This window comes from Mustela putorius, unplaced genomic scaffold (genome assembly GCF_011764305.1).
Source record: "Mustela putorius furo isolate JIRA1106 unplaced genomic scaffold, ASM1176430v1.1 tig00000835_pilon_pilon_pilon, whole genome shotgun sequence".
NCBI classification, from domain to species: domain Eukaryota; kingdom Metazoa; phylum Chordata; class Mammalia; order Carnivora; family Mustelidae; genus Mustela; species Mustela putorius.
Genome location: NW_025421492.1, coordinates 8,727,266 through 8,754,392, shown reverse-complemented (window position 1 = coordinate 8,754,392; position 27,127 = coordinate 8,727,266). Strand labels below are relative to the sequence as shown.

Below are 27,127 nucleotides of genomic sequence, written 5' to 3'. Positions count from 1 at the left end.
GCAAATAAGGCAAGCTGCTCTCCTGCTGCTACCGTGTGTGAACACTCGCATTCAAGGTGCACGACGGACCTGTCACCTGAACATGTGTGTCAGCTCAGGCTGCTGGACGCTTTGGAGGACCTTAACCGTATACCCTGAACATCAGTTATCGGTACCCGTGGTTAACGGCACAGGATACATACACTCTCACTGCACGTACAAAAGCTGCACTTTCACAACCCTGCAAGCGAGAGCCCTGACCATGACGGCCGATTCTGTTTCCTGTTACCCAGCTTGGGTCACAAGTTACAGGATCTGAGGATTTGTTTCTTCTTGGTGCGGTGCCGCCTGCAGACGTTAACCGCCCCGGCTCCTTCCGGTTCTTCTCCGCGGCATCCAGCATGCGCGGATTCTGAGGACTGTCCTCCGGTTAACTGTAGGTTGCGACTTCACAGTTCCGGAACAGGCTTTTGTTTTCCGCATCAGCTACAAGTCTCTGCTGACCTTCTCCACCGTCCACCTGTTTTGCCCGTCCAACTTCATCAAGCACAACACTGTTACTTGAAAAGATCTGTCCCCTTCTATGGGACTCTATCCCAAGTCCCAGCGTGCTGACCGCTTCAACCCCGAGCTTGGTCCCCAGAGCCCAGAGGCCTGGCTTCACTCCACACAGACCGAGCCGTGTGCCTCCCACCCACAGCTTCTCCGGCGATTCTTACTTGGCAGGACAAAAGACCGATAAAAGGCCCGCCACGCGCCACAGCCACGCTCCAGCAGCACATTTCCCAGAGGAGGGCTGGTCGAGGGGGCGCGGAACCATCCACATGCTCAGGCCCCGGCAGTCAGCACTGAGCCCAGCACCCGTGAGCAGATCGCCGCCTACTGCCCCACCCGGCTCTCCCCTGCTGGGAGCATCTACTCACACCTGCCTCTACCTGGACCACATCTCAGGGACTGCCCCAGCCACAGAAAGCCCCGAGAGCTCCGGAGCCACGTGGTCCTCCCGCTGACAGGCTGGCCTCCCACTGGAGCCAGAGCCCCTCTGACGGCCTCTGACAGGCACTGAGTCAGTGGCGCCTCCTGCATTAACGGAATCTGCATTAACCGTGGCCTTTCCCCCACCCCAGACCTGTGCCCACACAGCCTGGTTCAACACCTCGCTCCTGACAGCGAGCAGATTGGCCTGTCCCTCAAGGCCCCTGGGGCAGCGCCCTGTCCCCCACACGTTCCCTCCAAACGCAGGAAGCTCAAAACCAGGCTGAGCGCGGCATCTCAGGAAACATGTCAGCAGTAAAAGTGACCATTCGCAGCGTATGGGACGAGGCAGCGCACACAGAGCGTGTCCGGAGCATCTGCGCGGTGTCAGAGCTCCGAGGGGAGAAGGCAGAACTGGCCGAGCCAGGGCTCTCTCCCTCACGTCTCTGCTCACAAGCAGCTGCCACAACCGCCCCCTCAGTCTCATCTGGGCCAGAAAGTGCAATGGGCACCAGGGGACCCCAGAGCTGGCTCCCACTCTGGCCCTGCCACCCCTGCCCGCCGCTTCCCACCTCCAGAAGGGATGGACCAGGGGCCACTGGCGCGGAGGGCCTCCTGCGGGGGGATGAGGGCCGACGACAGGATGCAGGTCAGGTCTGCAGCTGGAAGAGCTTCTCAGGCAAACCACAGAGCGAACGCACGAGTGTGGGGCTAGACCCCGGCCTGAAACGTTCCAGGGTCGGGGACCAGGACGGAACAGAACCTGCACGGGGCCCAGTGCCTCCGTAGGGAAGCCCACCCCAGCTCAGGGTACGGCAGAGCCCCAAGTCCACGTTCCGCCAGCACCGGCAGGTCAGCGCTCAGCAAGCGTGGCAGGCCGGACACCTGGGCACCCCGCCGCGGCGCGGCCGCGCAGACTCATGTACCTGAAGGAGGAGTGCTCCGCGTGCACTGCCAGGGAGCCAGGGGGCCCGGGGCCCGCAGCACCTTTCCGGATGAGCTTGCCCGTGTTGGCGTCATAGATGCGAACGTCCGGCCCAGCCTGGGCCCGGGGATGGACAGGCGTCGGGTGGAACAAGGCAGCCGGTGGTGCGCCCTGCCGGTCCGGAAAGGCCGCTGGGCCATCCTCCCTGTGGGGACAGAGCGAGGGCTGTGAACACGCGCCGGCACGGCCGCCAGCCTGGCCGCAGCTGCAGGCCTGTCCAGACAAGGACGAGCGGAGTGCGTGCCCCGTGCCTAGCCTGGAGCCTCACACAAACTGCAATCACCGCCCCTCTGATGCCAGGTTCAGGGCTTCACCCCTGACCACAACAGCCGAAGTCGGACAGAGAACAGGACGCGTGTTCTCAAGCCGTCTTCAATAGACAGACTGTCGCCCCACAAGCCCACAGAACCACTAGACCCATCAGGCTCCCACCCGCCCCTCGCTCTGGTCACTGTCACCCCGGCCACCGGTCCTCCGTGGGGCCTCCGTCATGCACGACGCTGCCCCCGGGCCAGGAAGGAAGCGCAGGCAAGTCGGTCCTCCCTGCCAGCATCGCTCGGCGGGCAGGGGACAACCGGGCTTTCGGGAGGTGGCGGTGTGGGAGTCTGAGCTCTACAGGGTCGGGCCCTGCTGGTCCCGGAGACGCAGCACGCGTCCGCTGGCAGCACCCCGCGCTCGGGGGAGAGTGGGCAGCAGGCGCGGGCTGGCGCTCACCTCTGCACTCGGCCGTAGTCCTCCCTGAGCGGGAAGAGCTGCTCCTCCACCCTGTCCCAGCGCTCCAAGCAGCTCCACAGCCAGTCGGGGTTGACCACGTGCAGCTGCCCGCACTCCTGGGCCTGGCGCACCTTCTCCGTGCCTGCAGGGAAACCAGCTCTGTCAGTCCAGCCTGGGCTGCAGGCGCCTGGTGGCCTCCAATCACGCGGACTCTGAACCCTGCCCGGCACCATCTCTGTGTCTGAAACCTGGGACTTCACTCCAACCACCGCTGCCCGCCCCCCAAAACAGGGACCCACTGTGGGGTCTCACAGGACCCACGGGCAGGGGAGGGATGTGACGGGCCGACGGACCCCAGCAGAGCAGCCAGCAGGCACCCGTCGGTTTCGGTGGGGAGTGTCCCACTGGTCCGAGGCCTGCCCCACCCAGCCCCTCTGCCAAGGTCACCTCGTTACCGCGCCCAGTGCCGCCTGCCGAAAGACAGCGGCCAGTGGCCAGGGTGAAAGCAGACCAAGCGGAGGATGGCGATGCGGTGTGGGTGCGTCCCTGCCACACACGCGTCTGTGTCCTTGGAAAGGCTCTTCAACAGTTGGTGAGGACACCTGTCCCACCCGCCGCAGGCGGACCGCCCTGTGCTGTGCCCAGGGCGCAGAGGCCAGGCCGGCTACCAGCACTGTCAGCCATCAAGCGTCCCCGAGCGAACAAGCCGGGACACTGAGATCGGGGAGGATGAGGGGCTGGGCACCCAGGCAAGGGGGAGCCACAGGCAGAGAATGAGCCCCACGCCTCCTCGCCCGCGCCCCTGGGCTCACTGCCCATGTGCGATGCCTGAGGGAGGCAACAAGCCTGCCCCCACCTCCTGGTTAAGATCTTCCCACGTCTCGCACCAGGACGGGCCACCCAAGAGCCTGTAGCTCAGTCCTGGCGGGCGAGTGGGCCCCACGAGGAGGCTGTGACCTCGGAGGCCCGGCTGGGCAGGTGCAGGCGTGGGAGGAGCAGTGCCTGAGCAGCCGGGGGCGGTCTTGGTTCAGAAAACACTGCACCATCACGGGTGAGGATGGGTTATTTTAGCAGCCCCGCGTGTTTCTTCTTGATTTGCCCGTCGCCGAAGGGTTGTTTCCTGGACTGAAATCCCGGGAGTGTAAGGGGGACGTTGCTACAGTGACTTTCCCAACCTCATCCCTTAGAACGAAGTGGTTCCAGCCGGAACCTCCGTGCTGGCTCTTCTCAGGGCTTCGCTGCCCACTCCCCACCGAACCATGTGTGCTGATGCCAAGGTACTTGGGCTCCATCATGAACTCCCCATCCCCCTCCTCGGCCCGACCCACATGTGCCCCCCCACAGCAGGCGGAGGAGCCCGACGGGCGGCGGCTGGGAAACATGGAGTGCCGCACCCGTACCTGGAGTGCACGCCCCCGCCCCCCACCCAGGCAGGGACACAAACAGCCCGTGCCACCAACACGCAGCCAGCAGCAGACACGTAAGAGGCAAGGATTCAGGACGAGGCTTCTGACACACGACCGTGCCCTTCCTTCTGGAGTGGCCAGTGCGGACAGACCCCCGCCCGGGAGCACCACGGGGGTCTTCCGTGTCCGCCCCGCCCCCGCAGGATGGCGGGAGGGGGCCGGCCTGGCGCACCTACCTGCCCTCGCCGCAATCAAGTGGGTGGCCCTGTTGGGGCTGCCGGGGTCCAGCGCCAGCTGCGTGAGGACCTTGGCTCCGAGGGCCGTGGCGTGGTAGTGCTCCCGCGTCTTCTCCACCGGGAAGTTGGTCGGGTGCAGCCCGCTGAATATGATGACGACGTCCGCCAGCACCCGGCTCTTGAGCTCCGGCACAATCTTCCGTATGTCGGGGGCCTCCGGGCTGTCCCCGAGGAGGTGCCGGTCGTACCTGGCGTAGTAGTCGGAGTGCACTCGGGCGAGGATGTCCTCCAGGTGGACCAGGTGGTCGTCCCCGTCCCCGTCGTCCTCGTCCTCGTCCTCCTCCTCCACGCTCTGGTCCAGGGACTCGCCCGCGGTGACCCCGGACTGCTCGCTGTTCTGTGACTCCGTCTCGGCCTCCTTCCGGTCGGCAGAGCCGCCGCCCAGCCCGCAGAGGCCGTCCCGCTCACCCTCCTCCTGCACGTCGGGGTGCAGGCCCGGGGCTGGCTCTCCGCATGGCCTCTCCCCTCCTGGGCCGGGCGGGCCGCCCCGCTGCACCACCTTGCCCGCACCGTGTGCTCCCTGAGGCCTCTCCAGGCTCCTCTTCTCCCCACTTTCACCATCAGACAATGACTGCGTGTCTGACTCGCTGTCACTGGAAAGGTCAAAGTCCAGGTCACCGCCTGCTGTGCCCTGAGCAGCCCGCTTTTCCAGCAATGTCCGATCAGGTTGTGGAGCACACACTGGGGGCCCCTTGCCATCAGTCAAGGGGCCACGGGCAATGGGTCGGCTGCCTCTCTCCTCCTCCTGCCCAGGCAGGGGCCAGTCCCCTCGAGCAGAAGCACTCCCGTTGAGTTCCCTCGTGGGCTTCCCAAGGCCATTACTCTGCTCAACCCCAGAGCCTGGCCGGCCCTCGGTCTCCCTGACAGACAGAGCTTGTTCTGGAACATCGGCCCCTCTTGGAGATGGATTTACTACAGGTGTGCACAAAAGAAAAGGTGACTGTTAGTCAGCATCCAGTGTGAAAGTAATGGCATCCCCCCCCCCCCAGCCCCTGTCCCCGTGTTGGCTCTGACCATGCTCTAGACCTGGGCTCAGCAAACTCCAGCTGTCAGGTTTCTGGCCACAGATGGTCACTCTGCCTTGGTTTTACAACAGTCAGAAATGGAGAGGACACGCTAGGCTTCCCCGCTGTGGATGGACGGCCCGCGGGCAGCTTCCCAGCCCTGCTGTGGCTGCACGCCGCAGCGTATCTCCCCTCAGGCCCTACAGCACCCAGCCTGGGCCTCCAGCTCTTAAGTCATTACCGCAGTCCCCGCAAGCCTCCAAGAGCCTGAAGACCATCAGACATACTTCACACGGCCATTTCCAGTCCCCTCAGACAGACTCTGGCTTCACGCTTGCCAGACAGGTTGAGCCGGGGGGCTCCCTGCAGGCTCCGGGCCGGGGCCAGCGCCCACCACCAGCAGCTGGAGCTGCTTCGCCCCACAGCTCGCTCTTTCCAAGGATCGCAACGGCCCAACTCCCGCTGTCCCGCCTTTTAAGAGAACCTGGGATGACAGGCGGATTCAGACACAACGAGCTACGCTAACTCTTCAGTCTTCGTCCAACTGGAAAAACGTTTAGGTTAATGCTATTCAAAAACAAAACAAAAAAAGAAAACCAAAAACCAAAGTGGAAAGCAAACATCCTAGTTTTCACTCTTCTAACTAAGCACCAGCCCGTAAGGACAGAAATAGGAGGAAACAAACAACGCAGCCGCAGCAGCGGCGGGAAGCCTGTGCCAACCACTCCTCCGCCGCCCGGAAGGTCCTCACCTTTGCGTCTTGCCTGGGACTCCCGAGACCCAGAGGGGGCATTGATGTCCCCTATGCCCTGGAAGTAGACGTATTTCTTCACGGTGATCAGATTGGGGGCAAACTTCCAGACATCTTCTCGGTCATCAATAATGCAAACCATGGAGTCTCCACAGGGAAAGAGATTTCTAGAAGTAAAAACCAGAACTAGCACACTTCACGACAACAGTGACGAATCAATTAAAAGTCACGATGGTCTTCGACAGGTAGCGAGCAGATCGCAGATTTATCGGAAACGGATGGAAACTATGCTGAAGGTCTTTTGCTCAGCTCGTGTTGAAACTCGCCAAGTTTCCAGACAAAGGAGCGTTAACACGATCGCGCTTTCTCCACGGCGCTGCCCCTGATGGGGCTGCAGCCAGAGCCTAGCGTCTGGGGACCATGTCCCGTCCGGGGAAGCGGACACACAAACGCCCCATCCCAGTACGTTTACAGACGCAGGAGACGAGCCTGTGGGCGGCCTGCAGGCGTCCGCTCTACGGCGAGGGGCTTTCCTGGTGAAGGCAGGAGGGCAGCCCTCTGTAAGAAACAGTGGGTTCTTGCAGCACAGGACCCACATGGTCTCTGCTCAAGTCCAGAAAAGCTACTAGAACGTACGGGGTCGGCAGGCATGCTAGCAAGGGTCAGCCATCTGACAGATGTAGGCACACACTGCTACCCTCACATGGTCTCATGAAACTCTCTATCCGTGATTCCGGGATTCAGACAGCTCGCAGCATTCAGAATTCAATGCGGACTTTGTCTCGGAGCTGGGAGCAAACCCCAAGGCCCGCCTGCCACTGCTCCATCCTGTACCTGCCAATGGCGGGGACTACCCGAGAAAACACGTTCACGTGTCCAGGAGTAACAGTATCTCCCGAGCCTGCTCCCCTCAAGTAAAACAGAAAGCAGCTACAATAATTTACACAGCCCACGCTCTCTGGCACACTGAACTCCAGATGAGAGAGAGAAGAGCTGGCGCTGTACCTACACGCGCCACAGGCTGGCCACCCACGCCCGCTGGGGAGCACGCCGCTCCCCTCTGGCGCTGTCCCCGTGGGGAGCTTCCCTGACTCCATGACTGACAACACCCCTCACGTTCCTTTGTCTTCGTCCACGTGCTCGGATGCTAACTAGGTCGGCTTCTGAAGCAGAGACTTTCAGATTCTCCTCCTGGTTCCTGCGGCTCTGAATAGGTCCCTGCGCGTGTGGACACCCTAAATCTGAAACACGCAACGTGCGGGAGGATGGTCCACTCCGGCGGAAGGCCAGAGGCCAGTGTCAGTGCCCAAACATCGCCGGGACACACACGCACGGGAACGCGTTACAGCGGACACCGTGCTGGATGGGAGGGAGAGAGAGTGGGCATTCGGGGGGGGTTACTACTGTTCTGGGTAGAAGTGGGGAAATTCCTTGGACAGAGTGAACATGTGTAAGAGCCTCTGGACGGGGGAGGCGCGCCCACTGTGAAAGCACAGAGGGCAGGACTCACAAGGCACTTGGTGACTAAGGGAACGGAACCAGGAGCAGATAGGGCTGTGACTTTGGATCTGGGAACAAACTAAGAGGAGCAGCAGCAGCTCCTCGGGAAACACAACTGTGAGACACCAACACCCGCTCCTTTCCCGCTGTCCTGCACCTGCGGGAGCTCTCGGCCCCTCTGCTTGTCACCTCCCGTTCCCCGCTGCTCCAGCCCTGCTCTCACTCCCCCTCCCCAGACCCTCAACCTGTGGGGCTCTGGCTACATGCCCTGGGAGCCCGCCAGGGAGCCCAGCACAGCCTGGACGCTGGGGGAGCTGGGGGAGGAAGGAGCCCAGCTAGAAGACAGCAGGGTTCTGGGTGCCGTGCGAAGCGGGAACAGGGCCGAGAAGCACAGAACTGCGGCCACACGCGCTGTCCGCTGGACACTGGGCAGGAAGCCGCCTCGCGAACACAACGAAGTACGTACCTGAGGTTCCCCGTTTTAGAAAATGGGTCAATACATTCGTCCCTCGATAATATTCGATGAGAAAAAAGCTTCTTCTCGGGGTCTAAAAAGCCTTTGAAAAGAAGACAAAACCAAGGTCAGACATGTGACAGGCTGATGTCCCTCTCTGTGCGCGGTGAAGCCCCTTCTGCTCACGACACTGGGACACTAAGCGTCCCATACTGGCACCAAACACTCTAGTCTCTCTTGGTAGGACCATGATTCACTTACGGTTCCTCTTAACATCTTTAAGGGCTTCTGTTCACTAACCATTTGCTGAATTTAACATGACCTGGAATTTGGCTGAGCTCAGGACCTAAGGACTAAACAAAGCTTCACATCACCCCCCGGGGGCGTGGTGTCTGTGGGGACAATAAACGCGTGAGTACATCATTTCTACCCACCACGCTGCATGTATACGAGGGGCTGGGCCCCAAAATTCCGGTTCTGCCACTGTGGGCAGCTTCCCTGTGCCTTGGGCTGTTTGCAAAGCAAGGCAGGGAACGAGGCGCCCGGCAGCCTGTCCTGCTCACCCCGACAAGCCAACCATATTCCCTGCACATCGGGAGACCCTGTCAGCGCCGTGACGGCAGACGCGGCAGCCCACGTACGCAGCCCGCTGCTGACGGCCAGCATGCTGAGCAGGCTGGCCTCCCATCCACCTCCCAGCAGGACCCCGAGACCACACATCTGACTCACGCCTTGTCGGAGAGAAGGTGCCCCATGCTCTGGTGTCTGCACACGCGAGGCCAGCCACACAGCAGGGGAGGGCGGCCACCTCCGGCTGCTAACATCTGTGGGGTCCCCAAGCCAGCAGCACTTACCACAGAGACCGCTTGCGCCCACAGGAAATGTTACAAACACGCATTCTTACTAATTAAAGAACACACACATTCTGTGTGGACACGGATGCCACTCGGGGGCTGGTCTCTACGATCCAATCCACGAAAAGCACCCCACCTCTTACTTGCTGTAACAAAAACGGATCTATCCTAATCATACTGAAAACATACACCCTGCGAAAATGGTAACTTTCCCAACTGAAACCTGACAGGAGGAGGAAGCTACAGACGCCGTGGGGGTTACACACCAGGGCAGGACCTCCAGCCTCCTCCGTCCACGGTCAAACCCCCCGATTCCAAACTCAACTCCGAGGCCTTTCCATGCCAGCGACCCTCTCTGAGGGCCGGCCCCCCTCAGAGCCACGCCGGGCACACATCCCAGGGGCCCCAGCTTCCTCCCAAGTCCTCGGGTGGGCACAACGCGGTCGCCAATGCTAAAAGGCAGCCACCTGGCAGTGATGGGTCCCCTGGCCTGTGGCGAGGGTACTTCCTGTGACGTGTCCACAGGTGTTGGGACGCGGGAGTTCGAAGCCGGACACAAGGAAGAGGCAGACAGGCAGACTGCCCCAGGGCCGCTGGGAACGTCCTCTCGGCCTCCAGGTCCCCGGCACCCCAGGCCCTTCTCCCTAAATCAGTATTATCTTCACTACCTCTCCGTGGGCCCCACTGCCGGAGATCTGGAGAGACACCACGGCTCCAGATCATCCTGCGGCCAGGAGGCAAAGCCCAAAGGGGGCACCCGAGGACCCAACCACTCCTTTGCCTTGGGGTGCTACGGGTCACTGGCATGGAGTGGGGACACCAGGCTGCCACTCAGCAAAGGCAAACCCGAGATGATAGGACTCCAGCGCGCGGCCGCTGTGCTCATGGAGGAGATGACAAAGGTGCTATGTGTTCAAGGAGGATTCAAAAGCCACTTCTCCATCAAAAAAGACCAAGACCCAGTAAAAACACTTCCACGAAGAAGGACTTAATGTGGCCACTGTGGAATGACTACGGAGGTGCCGTGGCCAACATTCGTGGACAGTCAGAGTGGGCTGGAGCCCTGCTGTCCCCAGGCAGCACTGCCACCAGCACGCACCACTCCTGGCCCAAGAAGGGCTCCGCACACACGCTGCCCAGCACAGCTCCAGCGCCAAACCAGCACGTCCATCGCGCACAAAAGACAGCCAGGACGCCTGTGCTCCGACTGTCCGGTATGGACAGACACCAGCAACCTGATTCCTGGGGATTTCCAAACCAATGAGCTAAACGACCTGACGTTGCTCACTCTTCCACCTACTCGCAGTCCTGAGCAACTTTGGGACCGGCCCACAGCATGCGTCCGACCAGAGTGCAAGCAGCCACACGTCTGGGGAAGCAACGGCCAGCTCTGAGAGCGAACTGAGCTTGCGAGAGCTGGGTTTCTTCTCTCCACCTGCAAGAAGCCCACCAAACCCACCAGGGACGATGTTCACGCAAAGCTCAAGGCCGCACAGGGGACCGCGGGCGGAGCCGCGCACCTGCGATGGTGTGGGCGTACAGCCGGCTCCCGAACGTGAAGACGTGTAGCTCGTACAGCCGGGCAATCTTCTCCAGGAACTCCCTGCAGTGAGGGCGCACGCGGGTGTGCAGCATCGGCTCGCCCCGGCCCAGCTGGAAGTGGAAGATGCCCTGGAGGAACACACATGCTGGTGAGAAGCCAGAAGCTGCCGGACGACACCCCCAGGCCGCACCCCGCAGGGCGCCCACCCACGACAGACACCGAAGGTCACCACGGAGGGGACTGAGTGGCCTTGGTGGCTGAAGGACCCCTGAGGACAGCACCCTGTTGCCACGGCCTCAGCGACGTCGCCAGACCCTTCGGCTGTTTCATCTACGGTCTTCTCCTGGCAAAGGATAAAGCAAGTGTCCCAGGGTGAGGATGTGCACGTCCTGCTCAATCAGGAGCCTCGGCAGAGCTGAGCCACAGCAGGTCACCCGGAGCAGGTCTCCAGTGACCCGCCGACAGCGTCCTCCCGAGGCCGTGATGGAGGCAAACGACAAAACTCAGTCCCGCTCCTCGGCTGTCGTAAGTGCTAGTTTATGAACCCACAAACACAGCGCAAAAGATGACACGGTATCCTAAGCCCCCTTCAGCAGACGCACAGAATCAGTGATACCAACCTGCTTACGTATGATGAATACACCAGTTAAGTTCACTTTCCTAAAGAAGCTAAACTTTGATCCTTTTCATTCTGCTTATCATTAACTTTCTCAGTAAAAATATGCTGAACTGAAAACAAAAGCAAGCGACCCAGATGCTAAGTGGCTTTCCACTAGCTGTGAACTAGTCAACCTGCCCAGGACGCGGCTGTTCTCTGAAAACGTGCACACGTGGGATCAGAGCCACGGTCCCCTACGGCACAGGTGCAGCAGAAACGTCCTTGAAAACACAAGCTGGGATCTCCAAAGCTCAGAACTGAACACGCCTTTCTAGCTGCCGCGGGCCAGGGTGGCACCGGAGGGCCGGGCAGGGGCAGAGGCAAGGTCGGAACCCCCCAGGGCCAGCTGCAGCCTCGGCCTGTCTGCGCGGGCGGGAGGGCGCCTTCAGCGTGTAGATCACACAAACTGAGCAACAGGCATGCCACGGCGAGTCCCAACTTCTGTGGAGTGAATGAGAAGCGCCAACTTCAAAGGTGCAGGAAACCCGCGGCTGGCGGGCCAGCACACACACCGGCACGTCCGCGCGGCAACCCTCTCTCTCTGCGCAAGGTCCTCCAACTTGCTGCCACACTCGCAAAGCAGAGTTCTCAGGAATGACAAAGTCCAAAGGACTTCCGAACCCCTCCTGTCACACGCTCGTATCACAGACTCGGACTGCACCGTAGGCCGCCGAACGGCACAGGCTGCCTCGGGAGAGGGGACCGGGCCTGAGCGGAGAGCGTCCCTGCTCACTGCCACGGGCAGCAGCGTGGCGGCAGGACCCTGCCGCATGCGGGACCGTGGGGATGGCCCAGGGACGCCAGCGTCACCGCACGTGCTCACAAAGCCAAACTGCTTTCCGGCCGCGTTTGCAACGACTCCCGGGTGACACGCCGCGGTCACCGAGCGCTGTGACCCAACCTCCCCCATCCCTCCACTCCCGCTGCTGGCCTGGCCTCGCCACTCCCGTCAGAGGCCTTCCCGCGGGGCTCGGCCACAGGTGCCGACCTGCTGACGGCCTAATGTCTGACCCGGAGTCTGTGTATCGACTGCCCGACAGCAAAGGATTCTGAAAACGATGGTTTCCATGTGGGTGAGGCCTCCTTTGTTAAGGAGGGCATAAGCTGGTCCCAGCCGCGGAGAGCCACCTGAACAGACGCTATTGAGCGCCTTCCAAAAGGCCAGAAGAACGTCAACTTCTCAGCGTCTGGACCGAGCAGAAGAGGCGGAATGTGGAGGTTTTAAGGACGGTCCCCGACCTTTTAGTTCTCTGAGAATCCGCTTCCGCGGGGCCCTGCAGGCCTTCCCTCCAGGCTCCTGAGTGCAGACCCGGTATCTCAGCTGTCCTTGGAGGCCCAACACCACCTCTCTGCCCCCACCAAGACTGTCCCTCCTTTGTTGTCCACCTAACCCGGGGGCCTCGGGTCTTCCAGGTTCCAAATCCTCGACCCTCCCAACGACCCCGCCACGCGCGGATCTGGCGATGGCCGGGCCGAGTGACCGGGGAGACGGGGAGTGGGCGCCGGCGCTGCCGGGGGGACCCGCTCGGGGACGCGAGCCCGGCAGCACAGGCCTTGGCTCCAGCCCCAGGAGGCACTCACTTTGTTGGACATCTGCTGGCAGTGCTGTTCTGTCGTGTGGATCAGCGTCTGGTCCAGGTCCACCATGAGCACCAGCTTCCTGTTGCGGTGCAGCCGCTCCTGGTCCTCCCTCGCCAGCTTCGCAGCTTGCTGCAGGCGGAATGAAAAGGAAGATCATGAAGTGTGGACGTCTGGGTCCAGAACCAAATCCGATTCGGTCAGGAAAAACAGAAGGAAGCAGGGCAGTGGCTGTGCCACTGCCCGCCCCATAGCGCCGGCAGCCCCACTGCGCGCTAACACAGCCCCCGGGGCACACGGCCTGCCCCCCCCCACCTCGAGCCACCTCTGTGACACGAGAATTTCCGAACATAATCCCGTAACTCAGTGTTAACCAACGAGAAAGCAGCGGACCGCAGCAGCTGGTCAGTGAGGACTGGCTGAGCGCCACGCGCTGCGGGACGAGGCCGGTGGCGAGGCAGGAGAGCGGCCAACTGTGGGGCACCAGGCGGGCGGGGGGCTGCGGCGGCGCTGCCTCAGCCTCCTGCTGCGCTGTGGACACCGCTTCGCCTCGGGAGAGACCTGCAGATGGCGCGGCCCATGGTGGCCTATGGGGCCAGCGTGGGACTCGCGCTGGGGAGGGGCCCCGGCCGCAAGCCATGTTTCGGGGTGCACATCGCTTCTGCCTTCTCAGTTCGGTCTCCGTTGCCACAGACGAGCTCCTGGTCCCGCTTCCGTCAGCCAGGGCAAGGCCGCGTCTGCAGCTGAGAGGGGCCGCGGACACGGCCAGCCAGAGTTCCGCCCCGGCAGCAGCAGCGGGGACCCTTTCTCCTCTGATGCCCCAGCTTCTCAGGTCTGTCTGTGTCCGGCTCACTCACTCACTCACATGCTTTTCCGTATGTACATTTGTTTAAAGCTCAGTAATTCATGGAGGTCAAAATCCTGTCTTGCCCACACAAAAATAAAGCTGGTACGTACCATTGCAAAGCCCAGACCCGACAACTGCAACACTGAGAAACGTGTCACCGGCTCTGAAACGGTCTCACAGGAAGGGCCCGGCGTCCCCAGCACTTGTGGGAGGGTCGTCCTGCCGGCCCCCACCCCTGCACCGCAGCCCTGGCCCGTGACAGCGCGGTCAGAACGCCTCGACCCGCACTGCCCGTGAGGCCCTCAAAACGCGTGCGAAGCAACGACACTCACAAGCACACCACCTGCAGGCTCTCGGATGCTGCCCCGTACGCTTGCCCCTGAGGACCGCGCGGCATGTGTGTGTGTGTGTCCCCGCCGTCCACTCCCCCAGCCCTGCCGGTGGGGACCTGACACTTCTCCCGTCACAGGTGGCCATCTGCTCCTGCCTGTGCCCAGCCCAGCTGCTCTGCACACGGCAGGGCACACACCTTCCCCTCAGCCCCTCTCAGCCTCCGGCTCTGGCCATGGGACCGCGGGAGCCATAGCACCCCAGGGAGCTCGGACTCGGGCTGGCGGGGCTGGGCCTCCCCAGGAGGCAGATCCCTTTGGGAAAGAAATGAGCGCAGCCTTCCGTACGGCAGGCAGACGTCAGGTGACCCCAGTTGCCCGTCTCCCCAGCGGCTATCCCGGAAACCATCCTGACGAAAGGCCTGGTGCCTCCCCGCGTCGCTCTCCGCACGGGGCGAGAGGTCCCCCCCGAGGCGCCCCACTGTGCTCAGGAAACGTTCTCGGGCTTCGCCTCCGCCAGAGGCAGGCCTTACCTCGGAGCTCACCATGAGCTCGGGGACGCTGTGCACCATCGACACCGTGGCCGTGGACAGAGGCACCTGCTGCCCCCCGTTCTTGCTCCGCAGCCTGCAGACACGAGAAGGCACACCGTGTCAGACCCCCGGAACCCACCCACTCGCCGCACAACGCACACGGGGCGCCGGGCCGAAGAGGCCCACCCCCACTCCGGAGCCAGGGCTGGCCGGGGCAGGGTCTCCTCCCGCTGCCAGCTGCCCAAGTGCGGCCTGCGGGCTGAGAGCAGGCGGGAGAGTTCTCCCCGAGCGCTCCCCGAGGTCACCGGAAATGAGCAGTGATGGCCGCACGGAAACGTGACAAGGGACTGGCCATGCCACTCTGCATAGCAAACGCGGGCGAGGGAGCCCGGCAGCGGGGCGGGGGAGCCCAGGGGGCTGTGAGGTGCAGGCCCACCGCGGACGTGCAGCGGACCTGGCTGCATGGGGCCTGGCTGCACGGGGAAAGCACACCCGCCGCGCCCGGGCTTCCGGAACTAAAACCAGAAAGGACGCCTCCCAGGGAGTCGGACCTGACTCGCCCAGTAAGGAGGCGCCTGTCATCTGCCGCCAGCGTCCCCGCCAGGGGGGCCGCCCCTTCGAAGCTGTGGGTCACCGTGTCTCAGGCCCAGAGGCCCCGCCCCCACCGCGAGCGGCCGGTACTTACTGGGTCAGGTCTTGGCCACACTCGGCACACAAGCCTTTCATGACAACCGGGTGGCTACATCCTTCCAGCTGCAGCAGGACCGACCTGGAGACAGAGAGAACGGTCCCCGGTGAGGAAGGGAGCCCGCGCGCCCGCAGAGCCCGGGGTCTGGGACCAGCTCTCCCAGGGACCTCCACCTAGCTCCTGGCAGGTGGCGCCCCCCACGCTGCGGCTCCGCCTCCCCGGCTGTGACGCAGAGGGGGCTTCGCACGCAAACAACACAGCCGCGGAGGCCAAGCCAGAAGAACCGGGGGCGCTGCCAGGAGACGGGACCGGGAGAACGCTCGACTTCGGATGCGTGCGGGAGCGGTGTCTCGTGCTTCTGGTAACGGCGCGCAGGCGCGCGCGTTCCTACAACAAGCAGCACGCCCTAGGCGACCGACAAGAATGGACGTCTCCCGTGTATCGTGCCCAGTCTACAGAGAAGCTACGAGTCACTGGGATTTTTCTGGAACAACTATTGTGCTACTGGCTTTTACCAATACAAAAATGGCCATTTCCTTCATACGCGAGCGGCACAGACCGCCAGGCTGTGTGGTCAGAGCACCAGCGTCAAGCCGGAGCTCTGGGGGCTGGCAACGGCGCCACGGGAGCCTGCTGCTCCCACGGAGCCTCCTCGCCAGACCTGGGGCACCCAGGCACCTGGCAGGCCAGCGTCTACGAAGGGGGGCCTTTCTGGGTGCTTCCCCGCCAAGGCCACAAACCAGACACTGTGAGGTCTGAGCCCACCAGCAAGTGCCACGCACTTCTCCTGCCTCCCCCACACTGCCCCAGAGCTTCTGGACCACAAAGGCCTTCCATGGGCTCACAGAGGGGCCAAGGCCGGCAGCCCCGTCTTCTACGACCACGCACTAAGTGCCCGATGACTGGGCCCAGGGCTTGCCACCCTGTGTGTCTGCAGCCCAGCAGCATGCTTGCCCCCAAACCACAGCGCCACTCAGGTGGCAGGTGCTGGCGTCCTTCAGGGAGGTGCTCACCCAACACGCACGCCACCGCCCAGACTCTGCCCGTCTCCCCGGTGTTCAAGGAAGCCGCCCCTGCAGCAGACGGCACCCCTACCCAGAAACCTTCCCATCTGCATGGCGCCGCTCAAAGATGTCTTCTTGTTCCAGGCTCCTGCCGGCCTAACGCTGGGGATCTACGTTCCAGGAGAAACCCCGACGTGGCCCCCGTGCCCACCGACTGCCGCCCACCTCCACTGGGCAGCCTGCACTTCTCCTGCCTTGTGACAGCAGCTTCTGGGCCGCGGGTGTCAGAGCTGGCCGTCAAGCCTGGCTTGGGACCACGGTCCAGCTGACTTTCTCCGCCGGCCTGGCTCTGCAGCACTTGGCCCCACCAAGCCCAGCCCCCGCTCAGAAGCACGACAGCCTCTTCGCTCCTTTCTGACCCCACACGACCCACTCTGAGCGGCTGCCGGGGTCCAGGCCTCTCATATCATGGCCCTTGTGGCGGGCACTGCCAAATCAGCCCTCCCTCAGACACGAGACATGCCCTCCCAGAGAGCAGCCCACTTTGCAAACAGCCTGCAACTGCGACTCCGTCCTGCCGGCGCCCCTGCCCGTCCTGGTCGCCTGCACGCAGGAGGGTAGCAGCAGGCCCAGGAAGGTGACCGTCTGGGAAGACAGCAGAGCCGGCAAGGGGACTGACTGCACTTGCCCAAAAGTCAAAGGTGTCTACCATCTGTCTGTTGGCTAGCGGGTTTCTGAAGGTTTGTCAGGCCTTCTGGAACCTGGCAAAAATCTGCAGTTTGCCCCCTGGAATGCTGGGGGTAGGTTTGTTCATTTGTTTGTTTTAAAGATTTTATTTATTTGACAGAGATCACAGGTAGGCAGAGAGAGAGAGGAAGAAGCAGGCTCCCCGCTGAGCAGAGAACCCGATGCGGGGCTCGATCCCAGGACCCTGAGATCATGACCTGAGCCAAAGTCCGAGGCTTAACCCACTGAACCACCCAGGCGCCCCTGGGGGTAGGTTTTATAAGAAAGAGAGTAAACTGGGCCATTCACCATTCTTTAGGGTTCACAAATGCTGATGTCACCTGCACTCCAATGACAGGCTCTGTGGACCCACTACTGTGTAAGAGCGTGTAAGGCTGCGCAGGCCACGGAGACGGAAGGTTCACGGCCCGGCGGCCAGGCCCGCAGACGCTGCCTCTCCTCTGTGCCCGCAGCACATGCATGCAAAACGTACAAGACGGTCTGCGTTTACTCACTTCACTCATTTCTGCTCTAAAACATGGCCTGCGGAGAACTCTCTTCAGGAATATCAGAAACTGGCTAGAAGGATTTCGCCCATCTTTCCTAAAATGTTAACCTGAAGACACACTCGGTGCCTCAAGGTCAAGCGGCAAACAGGTCGACACACTCCATGCCGTGCGTTTCCGCCCTGTAGTCAGCTTTCTCATTTTCCCTAAAGGTGCTTCTTGAAGGTTTGGTTTTGTATTTTGATCAAGTTCAACTTATCAGATGTTCTGTGTCCTTCAGAAATCTTTCTTACCCACGTCACCAAGATTCAAGGGGGACCCCACTAATTCTAGAGCATTAACTGTCCTTCGGCAGGACACTTCTAGGACGACCCCCCACCAAGACGACAGGATGCAGGCGGGGTGGCGGGGGAGGCAAGGCCAAGCCACACCGGCGAGGGGCACCAGGCTTCACATCCCCCAGCGAAGAGCGTGCTGAAAGTGGCAGCTTGGGGACCAGCAGCTCTGGAGCCCACAGGTGGTGCTGGGAACGGAGCCCGGGGTGGGCGGAGCAGATGGGCTTGCAGTGTACCCGCAGGACAGAGATGCCAGCAGAAGTGTGAACCGCGAGACACAGGAGTGTGTGGACCCTTCCGGGCGTCCCCGAACGCACCTGCCAGGGACCGAGTGCAGAAGGGACCGTTAAGTCCGCATGGAGCACAGAGCAAGGCGAGCGCAGGCCCCACCAGCCGCCGGCCGGCTGAAAGCACGGCTGGCGCATGGGTCTGATGAGCTGTGTATCCCGGCCCAAGGTGCCACCATCTCACAGCATACAGACAGCAGGCCTTTGGGGACCCCCAACAATTAAGGCACAGGCAGAAAAAAAGAATGTCAATTTTAAAACACCCAACCAGAGCACTGCCCACAAAGGCTGAGAAGCATATGCCAAGGAGCAAGCGCCTTGAGAAAGGGTGTCAGAGGTAAGCGCCCCCGGGACGGACCAGACAGGGTGAAAATCCCACCCAGACCAAGATATCCGCACTGTGACGGGGGGCTGCCAAGGCACACGCTTGTCTAAACTCACCGAACTCTGCCATTACAGTGTACGCCCTACGCTGGTCGACCAACCACTGAGGGCCCGATGTGCTGGACTCAGTGAGGAAGGGTGCCAGTGACCTTTCCGAAGGGCCATGTGGTGGAGCCCCATAGCGAGGCCCAGAGGAGCACGGGGATGGGGACGACCCCTGGATCCCGGGGACGCAGCTCAGTCCTGCTCGCCCAGCGCCATCCAGTCCCTGGGGGCTTCTGGGGTCACCCATGCAGGCCCCTGGGACCTCACCGTGCCACTCCATGGCCACTGGGACCCACGTGGTTGGCCTGGGACATGCTCCCAATGCTGCTGGAGTCCCCCCAACATAATAGGGTCCCTCTGCTCAGACCAGCCTGCTATTCACTATCCACCTCAACCTCATCCTTTTGTCTGAACCCAAGCTCAGAGCCGCACTTCCTCCCAGAAGCCCTCTCAGCTCCCACTGCTCTGGGTGACACGCACCCGCCCCAGAGGCTGCAACACCAAGCGCCGGCAGACACAGGACCCTCGCCGGAGCAGGGAGGCGCCAGCAGGCAAGGAGGCGGCCAGCCGGGATGAAAGGGCGCCGAGGCGGGGCACGCAGGATAACCGTGCCACACGGCCTTGGCTACATGGCCTGCACGTGCACCTTCCTCTGGATAGTTCACCTACGGGTCGCATTCAAGGTCACATAACCTTCAGTGCTGGGGTCAAAGCGTTTTGCCCGTCGTATTCCAGAGCAGATCAGGAGGCACCTCTGGCTGTCACAATGCGGGGGCAGCTCTTGGCATCTCCAGGATGGGACCGGGGTGCCCTGAAGGCGTGCCCCGTGCAAGCCCCAGTGCACATCATGGACAGACGGGTGTCAGCCTCTACGGCTGTCCTGGCGGACGACCCAGAGCTCTGTGCGCCGGTGGCCTGTGTCCCCGAGAGGAGCGCAGTCAGCGACCGCCGGGGGCAGGCACAGGGAGGCCCCTGCTGCACAACGTACCTGGGACAAATCCAACCATCCCAAGGCCTGAAGCGAGGATTTAGTGTTGACAGGGACGACCGCAGGAGACGAGCGCCACACAAAGCTTGCACAAGGACTCCCTCTGTGGTGACAGGACACGGGTCTCGTTGTCACCGGCATGTGTAAGAGATTCACAGATCGCTCGCAGATCAATGTCATCCCTCCTCAAATGCCTTTGTTTCCAACCGTGATGTCTACTCTCCCTGACATGGGAGTCACCCGAGGGCATCCAGAGTTCAGAAGTCCACACTGCTGAGCATTAAGAGAGGATCGGCTAAGTGTAAACACGTGGTCTCCACCTGAATTCACCCTGGCAGTGCGTGTCACGTTTCAGCTAACGTGGCGGGGGGCTCAGCCCCGGAGAGGGAGTCCACGCAGGAAGGCGTACGCAGGTCACCAAATGCAGAACAAAGTGTCATGAGGTTTTCTCAGCCCACCTGTCCGCAGACACCACGTGCTACAATGTAACAAAGTGGGCCCCACACCAAGCAGCATCCCACCAGAAACCCCCCACGTCCTACCCCTAACCATGCAGGACATTGAGGCCCCGCTGGCCAGGCTGGGGGAAAGTGTTTGAAAGCACAACACCGTCTCCACTCGCGGGAGAGGAGCCCTAGGTCTGCAGAGATGTTTCTGACGAAGGCTGGCCGAAGAGAAAGTGAAGATACTGCGAGCGGCTGTGAACCACCCCAGCCTGTGCGGTTTCAGGAACTCCTGCAGCCCCGCGAGGAGAGCAGGAGAGGCTGGGGGTCAGGACGGGCAGCGCACGGCAGCTGGGGACTACCCCAAAAGACTCCGAGTGAGCCGCTCGTCCCACCCTGCCGCACGGAGACGCACACGTGACCCAAGGACAGCATCTCAAAAACCTCCAGTCCTCGTGAAAAGGAGGGTAAGAGACTTCCTTCTTTGAATTAAAAGATCATTCAGGTGGGTCTTGCAGGCTCAGAGCGTCCGACATTAGCCTCTGGACTACTGCTTCTGCATCTCTGCATGGGCCAAAAGAATTCTCAAAATCAACCGAAGGAAGGATCAAGACAGAGGAAAAGAGTATTTGTAAAAAGTAACAGTAACGTCCTTTTACAGCACGAGCCGATTTCGAGCTTGCAGATGCCGACGCAGGAAGGACGAGCGGCAGGGAGCGACCCTAGTGTTTCTGCCCGCGGGCCAACGCACACCAGCGCACAGCCCCAACGCACAGCCCCCGCGCCATACCCTAGGGGGAGAGGCACACTGCGACCTCTTGAGAAAACAGTTCAGCCAAGGAGAGCAGCCCCAGAATGTCAAGTCAGTCACCAATAAATGTTAACTTTCCTCGTTTGTCCTTGAAAAAAAATCTATAGGAAAATCATGAAATGCAATTTCTGAAGAAGTTATTTTCCCCCAAATACAAACACCAAACTCCCCGGAATCTTTTGTTCTCACTGGCTTTCCTGTCTACTCTGACGGGCCACCAGGGTGCACGCACCGTTGCAGAAGGCAGAGGGGAGGACACACACCCTGAGCTCGTGCTCGCAGAAGCCGTCACTGTCAAGGTTGGGTGCGACCCGTCCCTCTCCCTGCAGGTTAGGAGAGCTCAAAGACCTCCTCCAAGCACTACATGCAGACCTTAGCACGAGTGCATGCGGAAAACGCATTTTGTGCGCCCAGATCCTGCTTCCTAAATGTCACTCTCCATTACAAGGAAGCAGGACTTCTCGGAGCAACGGGTGATTCCAGAGTTGGGGACCAGGGGCCTCAGTAACACTTGTGTCGGAAAACGTGGCCATGCTCTCAGACCGACTGCCTCACCACAGCGGTCAGCTTCAGGGGCTCCCGCTGCCAAGCCCGCGACAAGGGGAGCGTCAGGACAAGTAACAGTGGTGGACAGTAAGAACCCACGAGTCCACCCTGTGAACTAGCTGCTCCCACAGCAGACAGCCAATGCAGAAACGGAGAAGAAACAACAGCTGAAGAATGTCACAACCGGACAATCCTGAGTAAAGTAAATAAATTAATAAATAAATAAAACTCCCCCAAAACAGGAGACTCAGACAAGAGTCATCAAGATGCCAAAAACAATGGCTGACCGTCTGATGAGAGAATTTAAGATATTTCCTGAGGAAGAAAGTATCCCTCACAAGACACTGAGCAACTACAACAGGAAAATGAGTCCGTTTTCACCAGAGCCACCACCGTAACAAACCACAATGGGCCACACGGAGGCCACCTGCTGCCCTATGGGCCCGCTCAGGACACACACAGGCGCCCCAGCAAGTCCTGCCCAAAGGCACACATGGGAACTGACAGCCAGTCTGCAAAACCACCAGCTGATCAGGAGATGAAAAGGAATGGACTGAGGAACCACCAAGGTTAGAGACCCAGGAGCTCTGACAGTGGAGCCTAACGTGTGATCTGGGGTTTCTTTTGCTTCCAAGGACAATGCTGGCCCCTCAGGGAGCTCTAGTGAGCAGAAAACAGCCCCGCATGGGCGTTATTTCTGATTCTGATCGTTGTACCACGGGTAGGGAAGAGAACTGTTTTTAGGAAATTGAACATTAGGGATAAAGTGCATCAAATCTGCAACTCACTCCTAACCCTCAGGAAAGAAAATAGCCCATGTGAGGGGAGAAGGGTAAAGCAGAGAGAGCAGCTCGCTGACCTCTGGAAAACCCGTGTGACGCGTCCCTGAGGATTCCTGGTACTCCTCTCGCAGCGCTTCCCTAGGTCTGGATTATGTCCGCAAAGAAGCAAAAAGGCAGACTTGCTTTGTGAATGCGGCAGGGGTGGGCGAGGGGCCAGCGACAGGGCGCAGAGCACGACAGGGCGCAGAGCGGCGGTGGCGGCTGAAGCAGCCCCCCGCGGTCCCTCACTCAAGCTGGGCCCCCGCAGACGTGAGAGCCAGGACAGGGCCACTTCGGAGGCCCCGGCCACCTCCAGGGCTATAACGGACAACACCCGCTGACGGCAGGTGTGCTTGTAAGGGGCAGCGCCCAACGCATTTGAAGCCACCAAAATAAAAACAGACGACCCAGTCCCAGTGCCGCATAAAACCTACACACTTAGCTACGGAGACTCCACAAAGCCAGTCTTGACAGAATTCTCTCCAAACTGTGTGCACTGCCAGCGTGGCCTCCTACGACGTACCGGACAAAACTCCATTTCCCTAACAAGTGGCGCCACGGCACGCAGACCCCCGGGCACGGCTGGGTTACACGGGCAGGGGAGGACTCCCAGCCCTGGGAAGGACAACGGCCTCTGAATTTCAACATCGTCTCCAGGATGCACCTGCAGGGCTGCCAAGTTCAAAACAGCACGCCGGCAACTGTCAATGCTTCCAGTTCGGGGTGTGGGGTGGCTCCGTCAGCTAAGCGTCTGACTTCAGCCTGGGTCATGACCCCGGGGTCCTGGGATCGAGCCGCGTGTCAGGCCCCCTGCTCAGCGGGCAGTCTGCTGCTCCCCCCCAACGGCATGCTCTCCCTCTCATACTCTCTGCCAAATTAAAAACAAAAAACAAAATAGCTTCCAGCTTTAACAAGCAAGAGCCACCATCCCGCAGATGAAAAGCACCCCAGGGCATGTGGAGAATCAGCTCACGGGTAAGGCAGATTGAGCTCCTGACCTCCATCATCCCACCGACTCGCAGCCCGCACGAGGCCAACTGGACGGGAGGAAGTAGCACCACCCACAACCCAGAGCACAACCATAAAGCCAGGACGTCTTCTAAAAAGTTTCTTCAAAATACGACGACTACCCAGGTCAACATTTAGCTCAAGTTCTTCACGTTCTAAGGAATTTCATCGACATCAAGCGCTAAATAAGAAATACTTAAGATCTAGTTACAATCTTTAGAAATTATATTTATCTTTCAAGATATTACACAAATACTTTGAAATTGACTTGTTCTACCTTGTTTAGGTTCTCACTCCCCTAAATAAAAAAAAAAAAAACACTTTTTCTGAGATAACTGATAAATTGCTTCCTTTGTAATAACTTTTGGGTTTACCATCAGTATTTATGTCATTCAAAAAAATAGATGAAATTAAAGACTTGCCTGTTCCTCTGTACCTTTTTAATTTCGTATAATATACTCTGAAATTAATATGAAAATGGGAATAAATATGGTAATGCATGTTCCAATCTATTCAAAACTACCCATCAGTTTCTAGGCAAACCAAGCTTCAAAACCCATTTGGTCCAAAGGTCTTTATTTAAAGGATTAGACAAGATGCTTTCAAAAAAAACAATAAAAATAAATCACGCATGCATGTAAAATTAAGTAGATGAAAAGGCCAATGGTTTTCTGGCTAAGTGAAAACTGGAAAAAAACAAAACAAAAACTCATCTGAAGTGGGTTCAATTAAATGAAGTGACAATTTTCCCAATTTTAGACATAAGTATCTTTTTAACGGAGTAATCTTTTATTTAACATTTTTTTTTTATTTAACATTTTTTTAAGAAGATTTTATTCACTTATTTGTCAGAGAGAAAAAGAAAGCGCAAGCAGGGGAGCAGCAGATGGGGGGAAGCAGGCTCCTCGCTGAGCAGGGAGCCTGATGCGGGACTCGGTCCCACGATCCTGGGATGGTGACCTGAGCCCAAGACCGATGCTTAACAGACTGAGCCACCCAGGGGTCCGTGGAGTCGTCTGTTAAATAGTGCAGACGTCAACAGAGGAGGAGGAGACCGTGTGAGTAAGAGAACGTTCTAGTTCGTCAAGATGGTCCGCTATCAGAACGGACAAGTAGCTTCCTTCCTTCCACGGCAAGACCTCTGCAGACCAGGACCGTGGCGCGTCACGCGGCCGCGCTCGGAATTTTCAACCCACGCAAGCGAACTCCAGCAGCTCAGCCTGTACTGTTTTCTCTGTGAGATCCTCTGACCTCTCTCCTTCTAGCACTTACGAAGCAAGCACGAGCCAGCAGTGCTTGGCCAGTCAGCGGCCCTCACCCCGGACCCTGGCTGACGCAGGCGGTCTTCGGTAGACAGACTACAGCACGGAAGGAACGGGCGGACATCAACTAGACACAACCACCGCCCACCACTTGGGTCCTTACCCACCACCAGACGGGTCCCCAGGTTATTTCATATAATGCTTTTACGTCTGTCGTCCTGCCCTGGGAGGCGATGACGTCCAGAAGAAGAACTCTGCTGCCTCCCAGTGCACGACAGCGGACGTAGCGGCAGACGTCATCAAGTCTCTGACTCACCGTGCCTTGTCAGATTATTTTCAAGTCAAAATAGTTTTAGGCACGTAGAAATCATGAAGACAGGTAAGGACTCTCATTCCATCCATCTCCCCACACTGGGACTCCCTGGACGCCGACCGGAAGCCTCCGCGAGGGGAGGTGCGGGTACGTCAAACCCCCCGGACCCCAGTGCTGCGCCTCCTTCCTCCCCTCCCTATCAGAGCAGCGGGGACACATTCCTACCTCTACCTGAGAGCAGGTACAAAACATGCAGGCCTAGTCAGCCCCCTAGGACCGTCCCGCGATCAGTTTGACTACACCCAGAAGCAGTTCCTACAACGACCTGTTCACCGTCTGAGCACAAATGCGGACGCGGGGGAGAAAGCCCGCGGAGGCCAGCGGTGACCAAGACGGCAAGGGCAGCTCCGGGACCTGGGCCAGCCGGGCCGGGCTGCGCCGGGCTCCAGCCGCACACACGCAGCCCTGCACCCGGGAGTGCTAGCATCAGACTCTGGAGAGCCTCGCCATGAACCACAGCAGCGAGCGACCCTGAATCGCAAACACCAAACGCTCCAAAGGAAAGAACTCGTCAGCACTGAGAGCTCATCACCGGTCAGCTGCCTGCGTGACCGGGAGGCGGCTGGATGGGGTCACTGTGCGTCGCTGGTCTGGCTGCTGCGAACGGAGCGCCGCACGTGCAGTTCCTCACCAGCTGGCTGCAGCCGGGCCCTGACCTGCCCTGGCCTTTCTCGATAACCCGGAGAGAACAAGGACCCCAAGAAGCGCCTCAGGAATCTTCTACACCGGGCGCGCCGGCGCTGGTCTCAGCTGCAGACGACGCGCTCTCGGGCTTGGAGGCCCAGTATGGCCAGGTCGGCTCCCACCGCGAGGGAACGACGGCACCTGCCGCAGCGGGCGTCTCCCAGCCCGTCCCAGGCAGGTGCAGCCCCAGGCAGCTCGCACCGCACCCCGCCTGCAGTCACGGGCCTCACCCCGAGGCCAAGCACCAGCGCGCGGTGCGCACACAGCGAGCTGCAGGAACTGCACGCGGGAGAAGGCTCGGGGGTCTCTCCGAGCCGCTGGGGACGGTGTCGGTGGGGAGCGGCGCGGGCAGATGCTCCGCAGGTGCCGCCAGAGCCCGAGAAACGGGAGGAGCCGCCGGCCGGGCCGCGCAGTGGCCCCGCAGAGGGAAGCCGGCGCCCGTCCCCGCAGCAGGACGCAGGGCGCCCGCCCGGCGGCTCCTCCCGACGCGGAAACAACGTCCCGAGCCTCGTCCCCGATACACCGGCGCCCGCACCTCCGCGCGACGCCCCGGCCCGAGACCCGCCCCCGAGCTTCCCGGGCGGCCGGAGCGCCGCGCCCCGCCCCAGCCGCTCCCGCCGCCACGACCGGGGGGTGGGGAGGGGGCGCGCCCGGCCGGCTGCCCGGGGGCGGCGGCACCGGGATGGAGGCCCCGCCCCGCCCCGAGGGCCCCCCTCTGGCTGCAGCCCCGCGGCCCCCGCGGCCCCGTGCCCGGCCCAGGCCCCCCAGACCCCAGGGCCGGGCCCCACTCACCCGGGGGCCACCACCTGGCCCGGCTGCGCGCACAGCTCCCGCACCACGCCGGCGCGCTCCGACCTCAGCCGGCGCTCGGCGCGCACGCAGCCCCCGGACGCGGACCCGGACCCGGACCCGGACCCGGACCCGGCGCGGGCGGGACCGGCGGGCTGCACGGAGGCGGCGGCCTCACACACGGCCAGCACCGAGCCGATGCGCACGGCCGCGCCCGCCGCCACCCTCCACTCGAGCAGCCGCAGCGGCCCGGGGCCCGGGCAGCGCACCTCGGCCACGGCCGGCGGCGGGGCGCCCTCGGCGGGAACGCGGCCCGCGGGCGGCGCCTCCATCGCGGCCGGCCCGGGGCGCTGGGGGAAGGCGGGCGGGCGGGGCGCTCAGGGCCCGGCGCCCATCGCGGGGGGGGGCGGGACCGCGACCCCGGCCCGGGCGGCGGAGGCGACGGCGCGGCACTTCGCGCTCCGGCACCGGCTTCCACCCGCCGCCGGCTCGCGCCGACTTCCGGGACGGCGTCTGACGTCACGTGACGCCGCGTGACGCCGCGTGCGTCCGCCCGCGCGTCCAAACACGCCCCCGCGGGGCCGGGCCGGCGCCGAGTCGGCCGCGGGGGCCCGGGGCGTCGCGGAAGCGAGCGTGGGGTCCGGCCCGGCGGGAGCGGCGTGGCCGCGCCCCATGTGCCCCGGGAGCGCCGGCGGCGTGGGGTGCGGGTCCCGGCGTGCAGCGCGCGGCGCGGCCCAGAAGCCCCGGCATGCACTGCGACGTCCCGGCATGCCGCGCGTCCTCCGGGCCCACAGCTCCCAGGGTGCACCAGGGCGCGGGGTCGTTAAACCATGGGTCCCGGCATGCAACGCGGCCGCCGGCTGCGTCCCCGTCACGTGCTGGGGCCCGTTGGGGAAAGACTGCGAGTCCCGGCATGCCGCGCGCCGTCCCGGGTCAGAGGGCGGCAGGCCCCGCCCCGCTCGCCGGGCAGCTCGTGCGTTTCCGCGGCCCGTCCCGGTGGCGTCCGGCCGGTGCCCGCGCG

At 61.4% G+C, this 27,127-nt stretch overlaps 1 protein-coding gene across 4 annotated transcripts in view; it reads right to left on the bottom strand.

Annotated features, from left to right (window-relative positions):
- The window catches only part of CTDP1 (CTD phosphatase subunit 1), a 51,444-nt gene extending 24,862 nt beyond the window's left edge, over window positions 1-26,582 (bottom strand). For 2 of the 4 annotated variants that reach the window (XM_045085271.1, XM_045085274.1), the window contains exons 1-10: window positions 26,110-26,582; window positions 15,092-15,175; window positions 14,407-14,500; window positions 12,701-12,829; window positions 10,439-10,589; window positions 8,077-8,167; window positions 6,111-6,277; window positions 4,296-5,267; window positions 2,654-2,795; window positions 1,881-2,084 (exon numbers count right to left, since the gene is read on the bottom strand). In XM_045085271.1, coding sequence (XP_044941206.1) covers window positions 1,881-2,084; window positions 2,654-2,795; window positions 4,296-5,267; window positions 6,111-6,277; window positions 8,077-8,167; window positions 10,439-10,589; window positions 12,701-12,829; window positions 14,407-14,500; window positions 15,092-15,175; window positions 26,110-26,438 — 2,363 coding nt within the window. In that variant the 5' untranslated portion in view covers window positions 26,439-26,582. The remainder of the gene's footprint in view (window positions 1-1,880; window positions 2,085-2,653; window positions 2,796-4,295; window positions 5,268-6,110; window positions 6,278-8,076; window positions 8,168-10,438; window positions 10,590-12,700; window positions 12,830-14,406; window positions 14,501-15,091; window positions 15,176-26,109) is intronic. The other 2 variants (XM_045085273.1, XM_045085272.1) reach the window with 2 other exon arrangements.
- Window positions 26,583-27,127: the final 545 nt, after the last annotated feature.